This window comes from Anser brachyrhynchus (assembly GCF_964034855.1).
Source record: "Anser brachyrhynchus genome assembly, chromosome: 5".
In the NCBI taxonomy this organism is placed as follows: Eukaryota; Metazoa; Chordata; class Aves; order Anseriformes; family Anatidae; genus Anser; species Anser brachyrhynchus.
Window position 1 is genome coordinate 12320537 of NC_137699.1, and position 13016 is coordinate 12333552.

At 41.5% G+C, this 13016-nt stretch overlaps 1 protein-coding gene across 31 annotated transcripts in view; it reads left to right on the plus strand.

Annotated features, from left to right (window-relative positions):
- Positions 1-13016, plus strand: part of MADD (MAP kinase activating death domain) — a 67912-nt gene that overhangs the window by 7630 nt on the left and 47266 nt on the right. For all 31 annotated transcript variants that reach the window (XM_080592519.1, XM_080592509.1, XM_080592494.1 and 28 more), the window contains exons 2-5: positions 4688-4877; positions 8253-8867; positions 11538-11841; positions 12183-12314. In XM_080592519.1, coding sequence (XP_080448645.1) covers positions 4816-4877; positions 8253-8867; positions 11538-11841; positions 12183-12314 — 1113 coding nt within the window. In that variant the 5' untranslated portion in view covers positions 4688-4815. The remainder of the gene's footprint in view (positions 1-4687; positions 4878-8252; positions 8868-11537; positions 11842-12182; positions 12315-13016) is intronic.

A 13016-nucleotide genomic window follows, 5' to 3' on the forward strand; every position in this document is an offset into this window, starting at 1 on the left:
TAGTATGTGCTAAAACACAGGTCATGGCTGGAAGTAGCTCTCTCAGTGTACTCACGGTGTGTAACATGAGAAAATGAAACATAAGTCAACCAAAAAGTGGGCATTGAAACTCCTGGCCATATCTGTGTTTGCTTCAGCTTTCAGTTTAGTTCGATTCATATGTAATGTCTTGATTTCTCAGTAAACAATGCAGAAAGGTTGGCTATAGATCTGAGCTGAGTACACACTGTCTTGGCTGAATATAAATAGAAATTCAAGATGTTCCAATGATATTTTAGAACTGAAAATTGTTCCTTCTATACATGGTTGGAAATCTGGTCTTTTGCAAGATGAGGTTTCAATGAATCAGAATTCGTATGGCTTCTGTCCTGTAATTCTTGCTGTCTTCTTCATGAGCTTCCTCCTTTTTCTCTTAGATATTAATGCCCCACTGTATGCTCTTTACTTATGCAGTTACTAAATTGAATTGTCTGACCCCGATTTATATTCTAAGATCCATTCAGTTGTAATTGAGTAGTAGGTTTCTTGTGTCAGATAAAAGCCAGAGATAAGGGAAGGACAGACCTCATTCTGCTGCCATCCTAAACTGGTGAGGAAGCACCACGCAGGAGGGCTTAGCATCTGCCTGTTGGAAAATAATCTTCTGCTGTCTTCGTATCATTCTTTTGAGCAAACGAGTCATTTTAAATGCATGCTGACTGTCATATAGGTGGGTGTAAGACTGGTCTGTCAAAGCTGGAGTTCAGGTTATTCTTTGACTGAATGACTTTGTTCCTCTAGCTTTGCATCTAGAAAGAAAAGACATTTTAGCAAAGGCTGGAGACTTCGAGGTGTGGATGAGACAGGTGCCGCACTGTTCATGTCTCCCAGGGGACTAGTGCTGGGGTATCGGTCTGACACGGATGACTCTAAACTGATAAAGAGTCTTCTGCAGTTCTGTCATGTTACTATATCCATCCTGTGGCGTGGTGCTTTCCCTGCTGTGTTTACAGAGATTTTTATTTCTGGGAGGACTTCAGCTTGCAGGATACCACACAGCTTGTCCTGTAGAAGTTCTGCTACAACCAAAACGTGGGTGTTTGGGGAATTTTGAAGAGTAGTGTAGTGCCAATAATAGAAGTGTTGTTTTGAACACTTTTTGTCTCAGTTAGTGGAAAACCATAGGTTAGTGCTGACTGTGGCCTCTGTCTTTGTGTCTGGGCTACTGTGTCAGTTTGTACCAGTTCACGAGGGTTGCTGATAGCTGCTGTGGTGCGTGGGTAGTGCTCATTCTCACCAACCTCTTCACCATCCCTCTTACTTACACAGTGCTGATCTCTGAAGCACGATGTGTTTGTACAGTATGCTTCTGTGGTGGCCTTCACTTCTTTTTCCCCCTTCCTTGAGCCACAGCTGCAGGCGGTTTCTTCTCGAGCGCTGCTTGAGAACGCAGCCTTCAAAGGGCTGCATCCAAGATGTTTGTACAAAGAGAACACGCTGCAGAAGACAAGTTCAGAAAAAGCAACCTAGAGTTAAAGGAGCTCGAGAGGGAGAGCAAGCCATCAGTGTCAAAACCTGTACCAAGATACTCTCAGTTCAGTGGTATATTCTCAGGTCCCAGTGGTAACATGAAAGAGGAGAAATGAGAGGAGCGACTGAGAGATCTTCTTCAATCTTTGGTCTCTTTCTGTTCTAATGTACTTGGTTTGTAAAAGCTAGAGGAAGGATGATAGCAAATTTCTGAGGAAGAAGCTGCTTCACCTCCTCATTGCGTGCAGAGAAGTAAGCTCTCAGTAGTAGTTCATGGTCATGTTCCCCGAGCTGCTTGCTCCTACCTCTTCCTTGTGCCTGCACGAGCACTTGTGTGGCCACTTGGTGATTCTAGTCGTAGAAATAACCCAGTAAAAACTAAAGTGGCATGGGAAAGGAAGAAGAAAGAAAGAAGGGTGTTAATTTTAGTCCTTATCAGTTCCCTGGTCTGATTCATCATGTCACTGCATGAGCACTTGTACCAGCACAAAGCGTGGCCTGAAAGCGAGCTTTGGGCAGCCGCAGGGAGAGAGGCAGGACTGTGGAGCCTGTTCGTGTTGGCTTCTACAAGTTAACCCTGGTGTCCAGTGGCAACCAGGAGCAGGAAGGTGAGTTCCAGCAAATGCTGATCTAATGCTCTTTAATTGTTACCACCCTTCTAAATACTAAATCTGTGAAGGAGAGATTGAATAAAGGAAGGCAAAAAATACCTAAACTTCATTCTGATTCTTCTTGCTCTTGCTCCAATTCACCAAAACTTCATCTTCCAAAAGAGATGTCCTCTTTGTGCTCTGATGAACTGCAGTCATAAGAAATGTTTTCCAGGCTACACAACTGAAGAAAAAGCACAGGATATGGACAGTCACTGAGGGGTAAGCTAAGGTTCTGTTCTTTTAGCTTCTCGGTTGATCTGTTGTCATTGCAGATGTTTTTACTCCATGGTAAATGCAGTTTACTTACTCCATGTTCACTGAGGGGCAGGATCCTCTGTAACAGAGGAAGAACGTAATTTGGTTACCACTGAGTAGCAAAAGTTTCTCAAAGTTGTACTTCTTGGGCACCTCATGGTAACTTGTTCCTATGCTCATACCTGTAACTGAACAGTGAGTTTCTGGGTAAAACTATTTGAATAATGACTTTATCTGTTTTCCTTCCAAACTGAGGGCAAAATAACCATATGATCATCCCGATTTCATCGTGTTCCTCTCAAGTTTGCGTACACCAAGATACTCGCAGAATGTGTTGGATCAAGAGCTGTCGCAGGACAGATTCTTCAGTGCTTTCAGCGATACCATTAAAATGAATAAACAGGAGCTTTGCTTCCTGTGTCTGTTGTTTAGAGAAGATAATTTATAAACAATATTGCTGCTGAGAGAGGGTGTTCATATCGCTGTCATTTTCCAACCTTACCCCAACTGTAATTAAGGAGCTACTGAAACCCGACTGTGAAGTCTCAAAAAATATTTGGGGGTGGAGGGGATGTGTTAAGATTTCTTTAAATTTTTTTTACTCCATAATTAATGCTTTCTAGTATGCATTTCATTTTCAGTAAATATTATACATTCACAGATTTTTCGTGTTATTCTTAGTGCTGTTTGGAGGGATAATGAATGAACTTCCCCAACTGTGCCTGAAATACGAAGGGCTGGAAAAAAAGCTGATGTGTTGCTAGGCTTTGAATGAGGTTATGAATACTGATGGTTACAGTGCCTTTACCTAGCTTCTGGTTGTGAAGTAATGAGAGAAACGTCAAGAAAATTACCTAATTTGACTCAGGTTTTCAGCTTGTTAGTAAATTTGATATACTTTTATACAAATAAAACCTAAGTGTTATGTTGCAGAACTGAAAGGTTTTAGTACAGTAATAATTCTCTGTATTCTATGACAGCCTTAGGAGGTAAAGATAAATCGAAATAGAAACCTCGTTATCAGTACACGCCAAAAGACAATCTGTTCATTCTTTTTAAATATAAGATAGCTTTATTAATGTTTTTAGTGGGCTGTTCAGTTAACTTGTAGTACAGGTTGAGCATCTGTACAACCTGAGATGTACAAGATCAAGGAAATGGACTAAAGTTGGTGAAAGAAACTTTAGTATCATTTACAGGAAGCACTTCTGCTCAAGCATGCAGTTCTGTATCTTCACAGGAAAAAGCGGTGGGGATCGCAGTCGTTTGGGGCCATGGAGGTCATTAGGTTTGGGAGGGTGAGGTGGATCACATCCAATTGGGCTTCTCTTGATACTACCTCTTCTTTAGCTACGTTGTTTACCAGACACCTAAAGTTCAGGTTGCAGTTTTTGCTTCAGTTGTGTTTAGCTGCCATTTTAAGGCTGCTTTCCCAAGCACTGTGGGAATCCCAGGGGTTTGCCTGGACGACACTTTTGCCTCAAACCATTTCATGAATAGCTCTTTGCCAGTGACAGGCTTGTTTGCTTGTCTGTGGTCATTCTTGTGATCCTCTTGTTTATTGTGTGTTTCATCTTGCTTTGCTTTTGTGGCTACATGTAAACAGTTCCCGTATTACTATTATTTGTTAATAAAGCAACAAAACCACCCTGGGTTCCTTTTTATATTTTTGCATTCCGTCCCACCTGAGAGGAAATGCCTCGTTCAGTCCCTGCTGCGTTTCTGCATGTGGTGCATGCTCTGGATCGTGCCTTTTCTTCATCATCTTGCTCTAACTACAGTCTCACTTTCTGGTGCCTGTATGTCCTCTGGAAAGCACCTCCTACTTCCACCTTAAGCAAAGTATCAGCTGGCGCTGAGAATAACCCTGTGTTTATTCTTTATTTCCTGTCTTCCCATTAGCAACCCGTACTGTAATTCAGCTTCCCTCCGTAAACTGCATCTTGTTGCTATGTTGAGAGCCAGCCTTGGTAGAGATTTCTCCCAGCACGTTAACGAGAGCTGCTCATGCTGATGTCTGTGCAGGTTCAGAAAGGATGCGCCAGCTTGGAGTTGGGACTTTCTGAGCATATGCATTGTTTATATGAGCAATTCAAAAAAGGTGAAGTGGAAGTAAATCTCATAGTGTATATTTATACTCGTGAAGAGAGGGAGGTCTGGGGATGGCCGTAGCTACCCAGAATACAGGCTTTGGGGGAATGTAATTAATACATATATGTAATTGCTATTCCTGATTGTGCCTTTGACACTTTTGGTTTTCTTGATCATAGGTTGAACTGGCCAGACATTTCAAAGCGAATTGCTCCCCAAGGCACTTGGTCACGGCTGACTGGATAACCGACTGCTGGATCCATGAACAGGAATTCACTGAGATGACATAGGGAGGGGGTCAAGGACAATGGTGCAGAAAAAGAAAAGCTGCCCTCGGTTACTTGACTACCTTGTTATCATTGGAGCCAGGTAATGGAGAAGATTCTCAGCTGTGCTTTTCTGTAGGCAGTAAAGGTGGTGGCGTGGGGGGCAGCACGACAAATAGCCTGGCATCTATTGATGAGGCCGTGCTTTGTGCTGAATAAGAGTTGACTGGAATGTGTGAAAAAAAGGGGCATGTACTTGCCTAGGCCACTTTCTGAAAGATACTACTGCAGTCAGAGGTTTTTAATTTGTGGTCTTCAGACCTTTACATGTGTCTGCAAAGGGTGACTAAGAGTAGCCAATTTATATATGACTGATAGCTTGTGAGTCTGAACAACTTTGCTTCCACTGACATCAGGACAGGGTGATTCACAAACTGCAAATACTGAAAGCCACACGGAAGTGAAATGCTAGTTGGGTTTACTTCTCTAGCTTTTGAACTGTAGTCTGTAAACCCAGTTTAAAAACAAGTCTGAAACTTACCTTACTTGGCCACTTTTCCTTCTAATACTCATTTGTCCTATTATGAACTACATGAATCCTTTTAATATATTATTCATTTTTTTAGTAGCCAGCAATAAATAAGATGTTGTGCTTGTCTACTTAAACAGCACACACGTCTATACACTCTATACACTCTATATCTAATACACTCTATATCTATACACTCTATATCTAATACACAGATGCTCAGCAAATGTTATTTTTCTATATTCAGAGTTTATGTGGTAACTTTCTGCCAGTTTCTTTAATGGGTGTGTTCCGAAATGTTTGTACTTTAGTTTCTAAATATCAGCATTTTATGTGCATCAGCCTGTTGCTTTACCTCCTACTTTCTTTTCAAAATGCTTTGAGTGCAATATTGAAATAGGCTAAGTGGAGGAAATGAAGTAATTTCCTAAGTAATAACTGTTTTATTATTGTGTCTTCTGGACAGAATAATTCAATAGTTTAATTATTTCTTATTGTCTGTAGAAAAATAACCACGATTTCTCTGTGAGAGTTGGAAAGTAACTAGGTAAAGAAGAGGGAAGAAATGTTAACTGCCTCCTTCAGTGATGCTCACAGTGTCCACTGTCCTCACTTAAGGATTTGCTAGCATCATTTCAGTTTTTTGCTAGGCAACAATAATTAGATTGCTACTGCTTAGAGGTCTGTTGTCTTACTAGGCACTTCAACAAGTGCCTCTGATAGGAGATGCAGTTGACTGAAGTAACTTCCACTGCAGGTTCCTTAGGAGCTCCATGTGGCTTTACCATCACATCTCATTACCACAGCACACAAGTAGCAATGTCTTCTGGAAGTATTCCTTTTTATTAGATATAATTCTTCTAAGTGTCTGAGAAGACTGTGTCTTTCTCTCTGTAGCTCATATTACTGTAAAGACATGAACTTAGGATATATTAACTGGTACTTTGTTGATGACTTTTTATAACCGTTTATTTCCAAGTAGACTCTTTAAACAGTACCAATATTATTTGACATTTTTCTTAACAGGTGATGCATTAGTGGATACTAATACATAAAAGATTTTAAGGCTCTTATTTTCTTACAATATTTCAGTACTTAACCGTTCAGGAAGTATAGATTTTGTTACCAATTTATGTCTTACTAAAGCATGTTTATTTTTAGTTTAGTAAAGTTTTTTGTTTGGAAGAACTATGTTCAGCAGAACTATTTATGCCAGCAATTTTCTTTTGTAAATTAAAAACATTCTATTGCTACTTGTCTGGTTTTTTTTTGTTTGTTTTGCTTTGTTGGTGCTTTTTTTTTTTTTTTTTTTGCTTGTTTTGCTTTTAAATCCAGCACTTCTCAAATAAGAGAAGAATAAGTTTCATCTGTATTTTGAAATGGGCAAATCTAAAGTATTAAGGTGAGAAAATGTCTCGCATGAGGTCCCTCAGGAGAGTGATGGTAGAGCCAGGGCTCCTGCATCCCATTTAGTATTGTGCTTACTTAAATCCTAATTACTGTAGAAAATGGGAAGAGGACAGACTTTATAGCAAAGGGGTCAAACCAGAGAGAGATTGTTTTGGAAATATTTTTCTTCCCTTGCTTTCTGGTTTTCACATTATTATTTCTCTGACAGTTATTTGGGTAACTTTCATGGGAAAGTGGTGGTAGGAAAATTAGTTAATGCTTTGAAACAAGCTGTTCTTTTGGTGGGAAATCAGGTATAAATAGTGTTGCCTGTCTTTGTGTTCCATTAGTGATTTACTGTACAAAGGTTGGTGAGACACAGTATTAAGTAGGCCTGCGTATGACTACCCAGCTTTTGTAGTAGCTCACACTCCAACTTTAAAAAAAAAATCAATCACACACACACACATTTGCTAAAACTTTTTAATGACAATTTTACAGGATGAGGTTTTGGGTTCATGGAACTTGTCAAGAACTCTGTTGCTAACTTAACGGAAGCCAATGTCATTTAGGGTTAATAAAATCAACAACAGGTTGTAATGTGCTTCACCAAATAAACTAAGATCTTTTTTGTATTACTTGGATCACTTGGTCTGTTGACTCTATCTGACTAAAGGCAGCTTTATTTTTGCTGCTTCTGTTTGCTTTCAGCCTCTTCCTACATTCGTACTGGAAAAGCATTACCATTCTTGGTTTTTCCTCTACTTTTCAGCCCGTGGTTACAATGCATTTCTGCTGGAATTGTTAAAGCTTATTATATGTTATACATCATCTAACAGTATTGTGTTAGCTGTATTACACTTCTGTCACAGCTGCTTCCTTTTTTGTAGCCTGGCAAAATTGTGGTGTGGCTTCCATGACTGACATGATGTTTTAACCTTTATCAGGGCCCCCCTTTATTTGCCTTGGCAGGATATTATAATTTATTATTTTCTTAGAAACCTCTCTAGGAACAGTCCAAATGTTGTCAGTATGTCTTCCTTATAGGTCAACATAAATTCCAGGGACGTGCAATAGGTGCACAAAGCCCTTCTAGAGGGCTTTCTCTTACACTTTTTCATTTTGTTCATCCACTGAATTTTCATCAGACTGTGTATTTGGAGGGGGACAGTGTCTTTCCTACCCAAGTATTCCCCAGAGACCCATGCAGTTAAACTCATTTTGGAAATCAAAGTCAGGGAAACATAGCAATATGTTATTCCCCTGGGAATATCATGCTCCTTGAGTCAAATTTGAATAGAGGGACTCTTTGTTGGGCCTTGGTAACGATGGTGTAGGCTTTTATTTAACCTTTCTGCAGTTCCTGGGCTTGAGCTAGTGATTGAGAACTGTGGCTAGTGATTGAAGTGCTGCACTTCCCCTGGATATTAGGTTTGAGGAGAACCAAAGATGAAGCTGAACTTGCAGGCCCCTGACCTGTCATTAGGGAGATACCAAAGATTTTATCAACATTAATCACGTAAGTGTGTGTTGTTTTTTTTGTTTGTTTGTTTTTTGTAGGCAGCCAAGCAGTGATAGTGTTGCTCAGACTCCTGAGCTGCTCCGACGTTATCCTCTAGAAGATCACGTGGACTTTCCTCTGCCGCCTGACGTTGTGTTCTTTTGCCAGCCAGAAGGATGCCTGAGCGTGCGGCAGAAACGCATGAGCTTCCGTGATGACATTTCTTTCGTCTTCACACTCACAGACAAGGATACAGGTGTCATTCGCTATGGAATCTGTGTCAACTTCTACCGCTCCTTCCAGAAGCGAGTACCTAAGGAGAAGGGAGAAGGCACAGGAGGACATCGAGCTCGTGAGGGACAGAAAATCACCAAATCTGGGGATGTGTCTGCGCCCCAAGAGGATGTGGGCACTGAGAGTTCAGAGAGTGGTTCTTCGCTGCAGGTTCCAAGTACAGAGTCTACCCCAGATGTGAATCGATCACCACGCAGTAAGCGGCTGGCCAAAGGCAGCCATCGCTCTCGGAACAGCACCCTGACTTCTCTGTGCATCCTCAGTCACTATCCCTTCTTTTCCACCTTCCGTGAATGTTTGTACACCCTCAAGCGACTTGTGGACTGCTGTAGTGAAAGACTGTTGGGCAAGAAATTGGGGATTCCTCGTGGAGTGCAGAGGTATGTTGAGGGGGGAGAAAACTTCTTCCTCCCACTGTTTTTTTCCAATTGTCAAATTGTCATGGCAAATTGTCTCCATAGGTGTAGCTGCAGAAATTGGTGGTTGATCTTTTTGCAGTTTTAACCCAGAATCACACTAGGAAAGGGAAATTTTTGTGATGATTTGTGTAAAACTTCTCTGTCTGGTTCTGTCTCCTGGTATGATTTTAATTTTTGATATGCCTGTGGAGGCACTGCTAACAACTGACTGAACGTGATCTTTGTGAAACTGGGCACTGATGCTGCGATTGTTGCTTTGGTGTATAAGCTCCGTGGCAGTGCGTGTCAGGGCTAGTGGTTCTCTGGCAGATTAGAAACAGTTGAGAAATGGCAGGGAGAATTTCAACTTGGGGCCAGAGGGAAATGATGAAAGTATTTTTCATAAGCTCGTTAAACACAGTCTGAACTTCAGCATGGGAGAGAGCAGACTAGAGAAGCAGGAATGGCTGAAGGAGATCAAAGTATAAGTCTGAAGAGGGGAGAGAGTAGGAAACGAAGGAGCTGGCTATGAAGCATATGGGAATGGAGGTTTGCAACAGCAAATTAAATAGGATCTTGGTATTTTTTTTATGTAATTTGGTAATCTTACATATCTGCTATTATAATGCTGGGTATGTAACAAAAGCTGTTGCAATGTAGGGTACAGAAGGACCAAGGTCTTTATGTGTATCAGTTATGGATGTATATTTGTATTGTACCTGACACCTACATGCCAGGAAGATATTTTTCCTTTCCAATACATGAACTAATAAGAGCAAATATAAAATGAATCTCTGGAGAAAGAGGGAATTACCTTACTATTAAGAGGGATTGAGCTGTGAGATAGCTCTTAATGTGAGTTTGTAGCTTGGTACGCTCCAGCTTAAACATCTCAAAAGCAAAAATTGACAGGACATCTGACACTTGCATCTTTGTATGCTTTTTGTGAAAGAGGAAGTCTGCCCCTTTTCAGAGAGTGGTGACCTGCTTGTTGGGTTCCTGCCCCAGAACAGCTCTAGGAGATTGTGCTGGGCTTGTGTCAATTCCTGCATTAACAGATTTATCACCTGAATCCACTGACGGTGAGGAAAAAATGTTTCTCTCAGAACAAAAAATATTTTTTTAATGGAAGTATGCTTTAAGGGAGCTTATTTCATCACTTGGTTTAGTCTAATCTTTTCTGAGGCAGAAAAGAGCTAAATTTTATGACTTTCTTCAACTCTGTGAACTCAACTGAATTTTGAAAGGAGAGCTGATGCATTCCAGTGTTTGAATGGCATGTAGTATTTTAAAAAATTGCCGTTGTTGACCATAATTCTTAGAGTTAAGAGGAGAAGAACTGAGTGACAGATGAGGAAGGCAAGAGGAGGAGGCTAAGCATCCATCAGGGGAACGAGTAAAGCTGCTGGTTTGAATTACTGTGTGGTTTGCAAGCTGTGACCTGGAAAAGTAGAGTGGTTTTGAAGTGGTTGCAGAATAAAAATGCCAGCTTACAGCTTGCAGAAGGTTGAGTGTGCCTGTTAACAACTTAATGTCCTGTGCGTTACAAGTGGCTGAGGGAGGAGCAGAGGATGGGAAGCATCACAGTTCCTGAGAGGTGTATCAGTCAGCGTAATCTCAAATTGCTGTTGTTTTGACCCCTCCAAAATTCTGTAATTTTTTGTTATTTATGAGGTCTCCAGTGTCATCCTTTTTTCTTCTTCTTCTTTTTTTTTTTTTAAATTTGAGCCATTTGAGCTCTAATTTGAGCCATCCCATTCTAACAGACCTATCACAGTAACCAAAAATATTTATCAGGCTGAAATTTGTGCCCAGTGGTTATAGCAGGTTCCCAGCCATCGTGCATACTGTGCTACAGCATTAAGGGATCAAAAGGACTATCCACGTTGCTTCCCTTGTCAGATCCAGTTTCAAGTTTTGAAGCACTGAAGGCTTGAGCAATGCTGTACATGCTTTTTGGCCAGCCTGCCTTTGAGCTAGAAGTTTGCAGATTGCTAGCTTAATGCATAGAAAAATGTCTGCTTGTTTTGCTAAGGTACCTATATGCTTCCCAGACAACTTTCAGAAATTTATATTCTCAGCTGAAATGCAGCCACTTCTGCTGTGGGTCGTTCAGCTTGTCAGAACGATAAAAGGCAATTTAAGAGAGGATGTAAAAATATTTTATGATGCGAAAACACCCAGGAGATCTTGGTGTGGCATATTTTTATTATCTCAAGTTATTATTTCATATTCTTGAAAAAGTTTGTAGAACTGCTGGAAGCAATCGTACAGTCAACCGGGCTGCAGCATTTCTGGACAAGATACGAGAGTATCCCAGTTGCAGGCTGAATTTCAAGCACCAGGGCAATGCAGGATGTGTCTTCAGAGATCTGGACCTTACCAGATCGTTTAAATGAATGAATGACCTCTCGGACCAATGTGGCATACTTGTGTTGACTTCTGCCTCAGAAAGATCTGTACTTCCCCACAGCTGTTGTTTCAGCAAGGTTAAATCCCTGTCTTCCCTTCCCTTGAGTGGCCAAAGATGTTAGCTGCATCATTTAATTCTTGGTGACTCTTCCCTTTCCCTCGAAGAGCCATGCAACCCTGAAGAGGAATGGCTGTCAAATGAAGCTGTGGAGTGTTAATCTTCTTTTTCTCCACGTGCAGGGACACAATGTGGCGGATTTTCACAGGCTCCCTCCTTGTGGAGGAGAAGTCCAGTGCATTGCTGCACGACTTGCGTGAGATTGAGGCCTGGATATACAGGCTGCTGCGTTCGCCGATGCCCGTCGCTGGCCAGAAGCGGGTGGATGTGGAAGTCTTGCCACATGAGTTGCAGCCAGCTTTGACTTTTGCTCTTCCTGATCCATCCCGCTTCACCTTGGTGGATTTTCCATTGCATCTGCCTTTGGAGTTGCTGGGAGTGGATGCCTGTCTGCAGGTGCTGACCTGCATCCTTCTGGAGCACAAGGTAGGAAGGGAAGAGTTGATCTTTGATAGGTAGGTAGGAAGCTCTGCCTTCTCCAAAGCCAGGGTAGGCTGGATGTGTGGAAGGGCTGTCTACTGCATTCTTTGGGATCAGTTTGTCTGGAGGCGGGAAGGAATAGCTCCTTCTGAGGTTCCTGTTTCAAAAAGTTTTGATCTTGTTGTAAAAAGCGCCTGAAGTTTGCTTTCAGACAGATTAGTTGAAGGGTCGTCCAGTTCACAGCTGTTAAAACAGCGTCCTGCAGGCTGTGATATTTGTATGCCCCTGGGGGGAGTACCAGAAGAGAAGGGTTGCTGCAGTGCTAATGTGAGTTTCTGTGGTTGCAGGTTGTATTGCAGTCCCGAGATTATAACGCTCTCTCCATGTCTGTGATGGCCTTTGTGGCTATGATCTACCCCTTAGAGTATATGTTTCCAGTGATCCCTCTGCTTCCCACCTGCATGGCCTCTGCAGAACAGGTACGTATTTTGCCTTCATTAGTCTTTTGCAAAGGATGTTTCTGTGATGTCTCAAACATATAGAAGCAGTCCTTGTTTCTTTCCCCATGCTTTCTCAGGGGCTGTAGCACGCCTTGCAAAGAATGTTTTTTGAGCACCACCGACTATTTAAATTGTAGTAACACCTTTTATGTATAACATCCTCAAAGCCTGCTTAGTGAGTAGTGTGATTCAAAGCAGTACCTTACAAGCAATGGACTGAAAGGCCATAGATCTACAATACTATGGCAAGAATTTACTCTTCCCCTCCTTGCCCTCCTAACTGAGTATTAAGGTTTGTTGGGGAGGGTCCATAGTAGTTAAGGAATCTTGAGGGCTATTGATTCAGAATTTAGAAACTACTGCCTGCAGTTTATTTTCCTCAGAAGTATGAAATGTCAAGTTACTTCATCTGGAAGCCTAGGTTTCATAATAGTCAGCTCTGCAGGAGCTCATTATTTTCCTTGGAAAGATAGAATTGAGGCCATATTATTAATTCAGTGCTATCCTGCAAATGATGCTGCAGGTTTTTTTTTCCCCTTGTGGGTAACCAGGTGTTCTAGATTTAAAGGATAACTTAACCTCCCAAACAGCGGATCTCAGGCTGCTACATGGCTTATTGATCTAAACTTTTTCCCTCTGCTGATCCTCAGAAACAACAAGAATTTCTTCTTAGATGCTTTT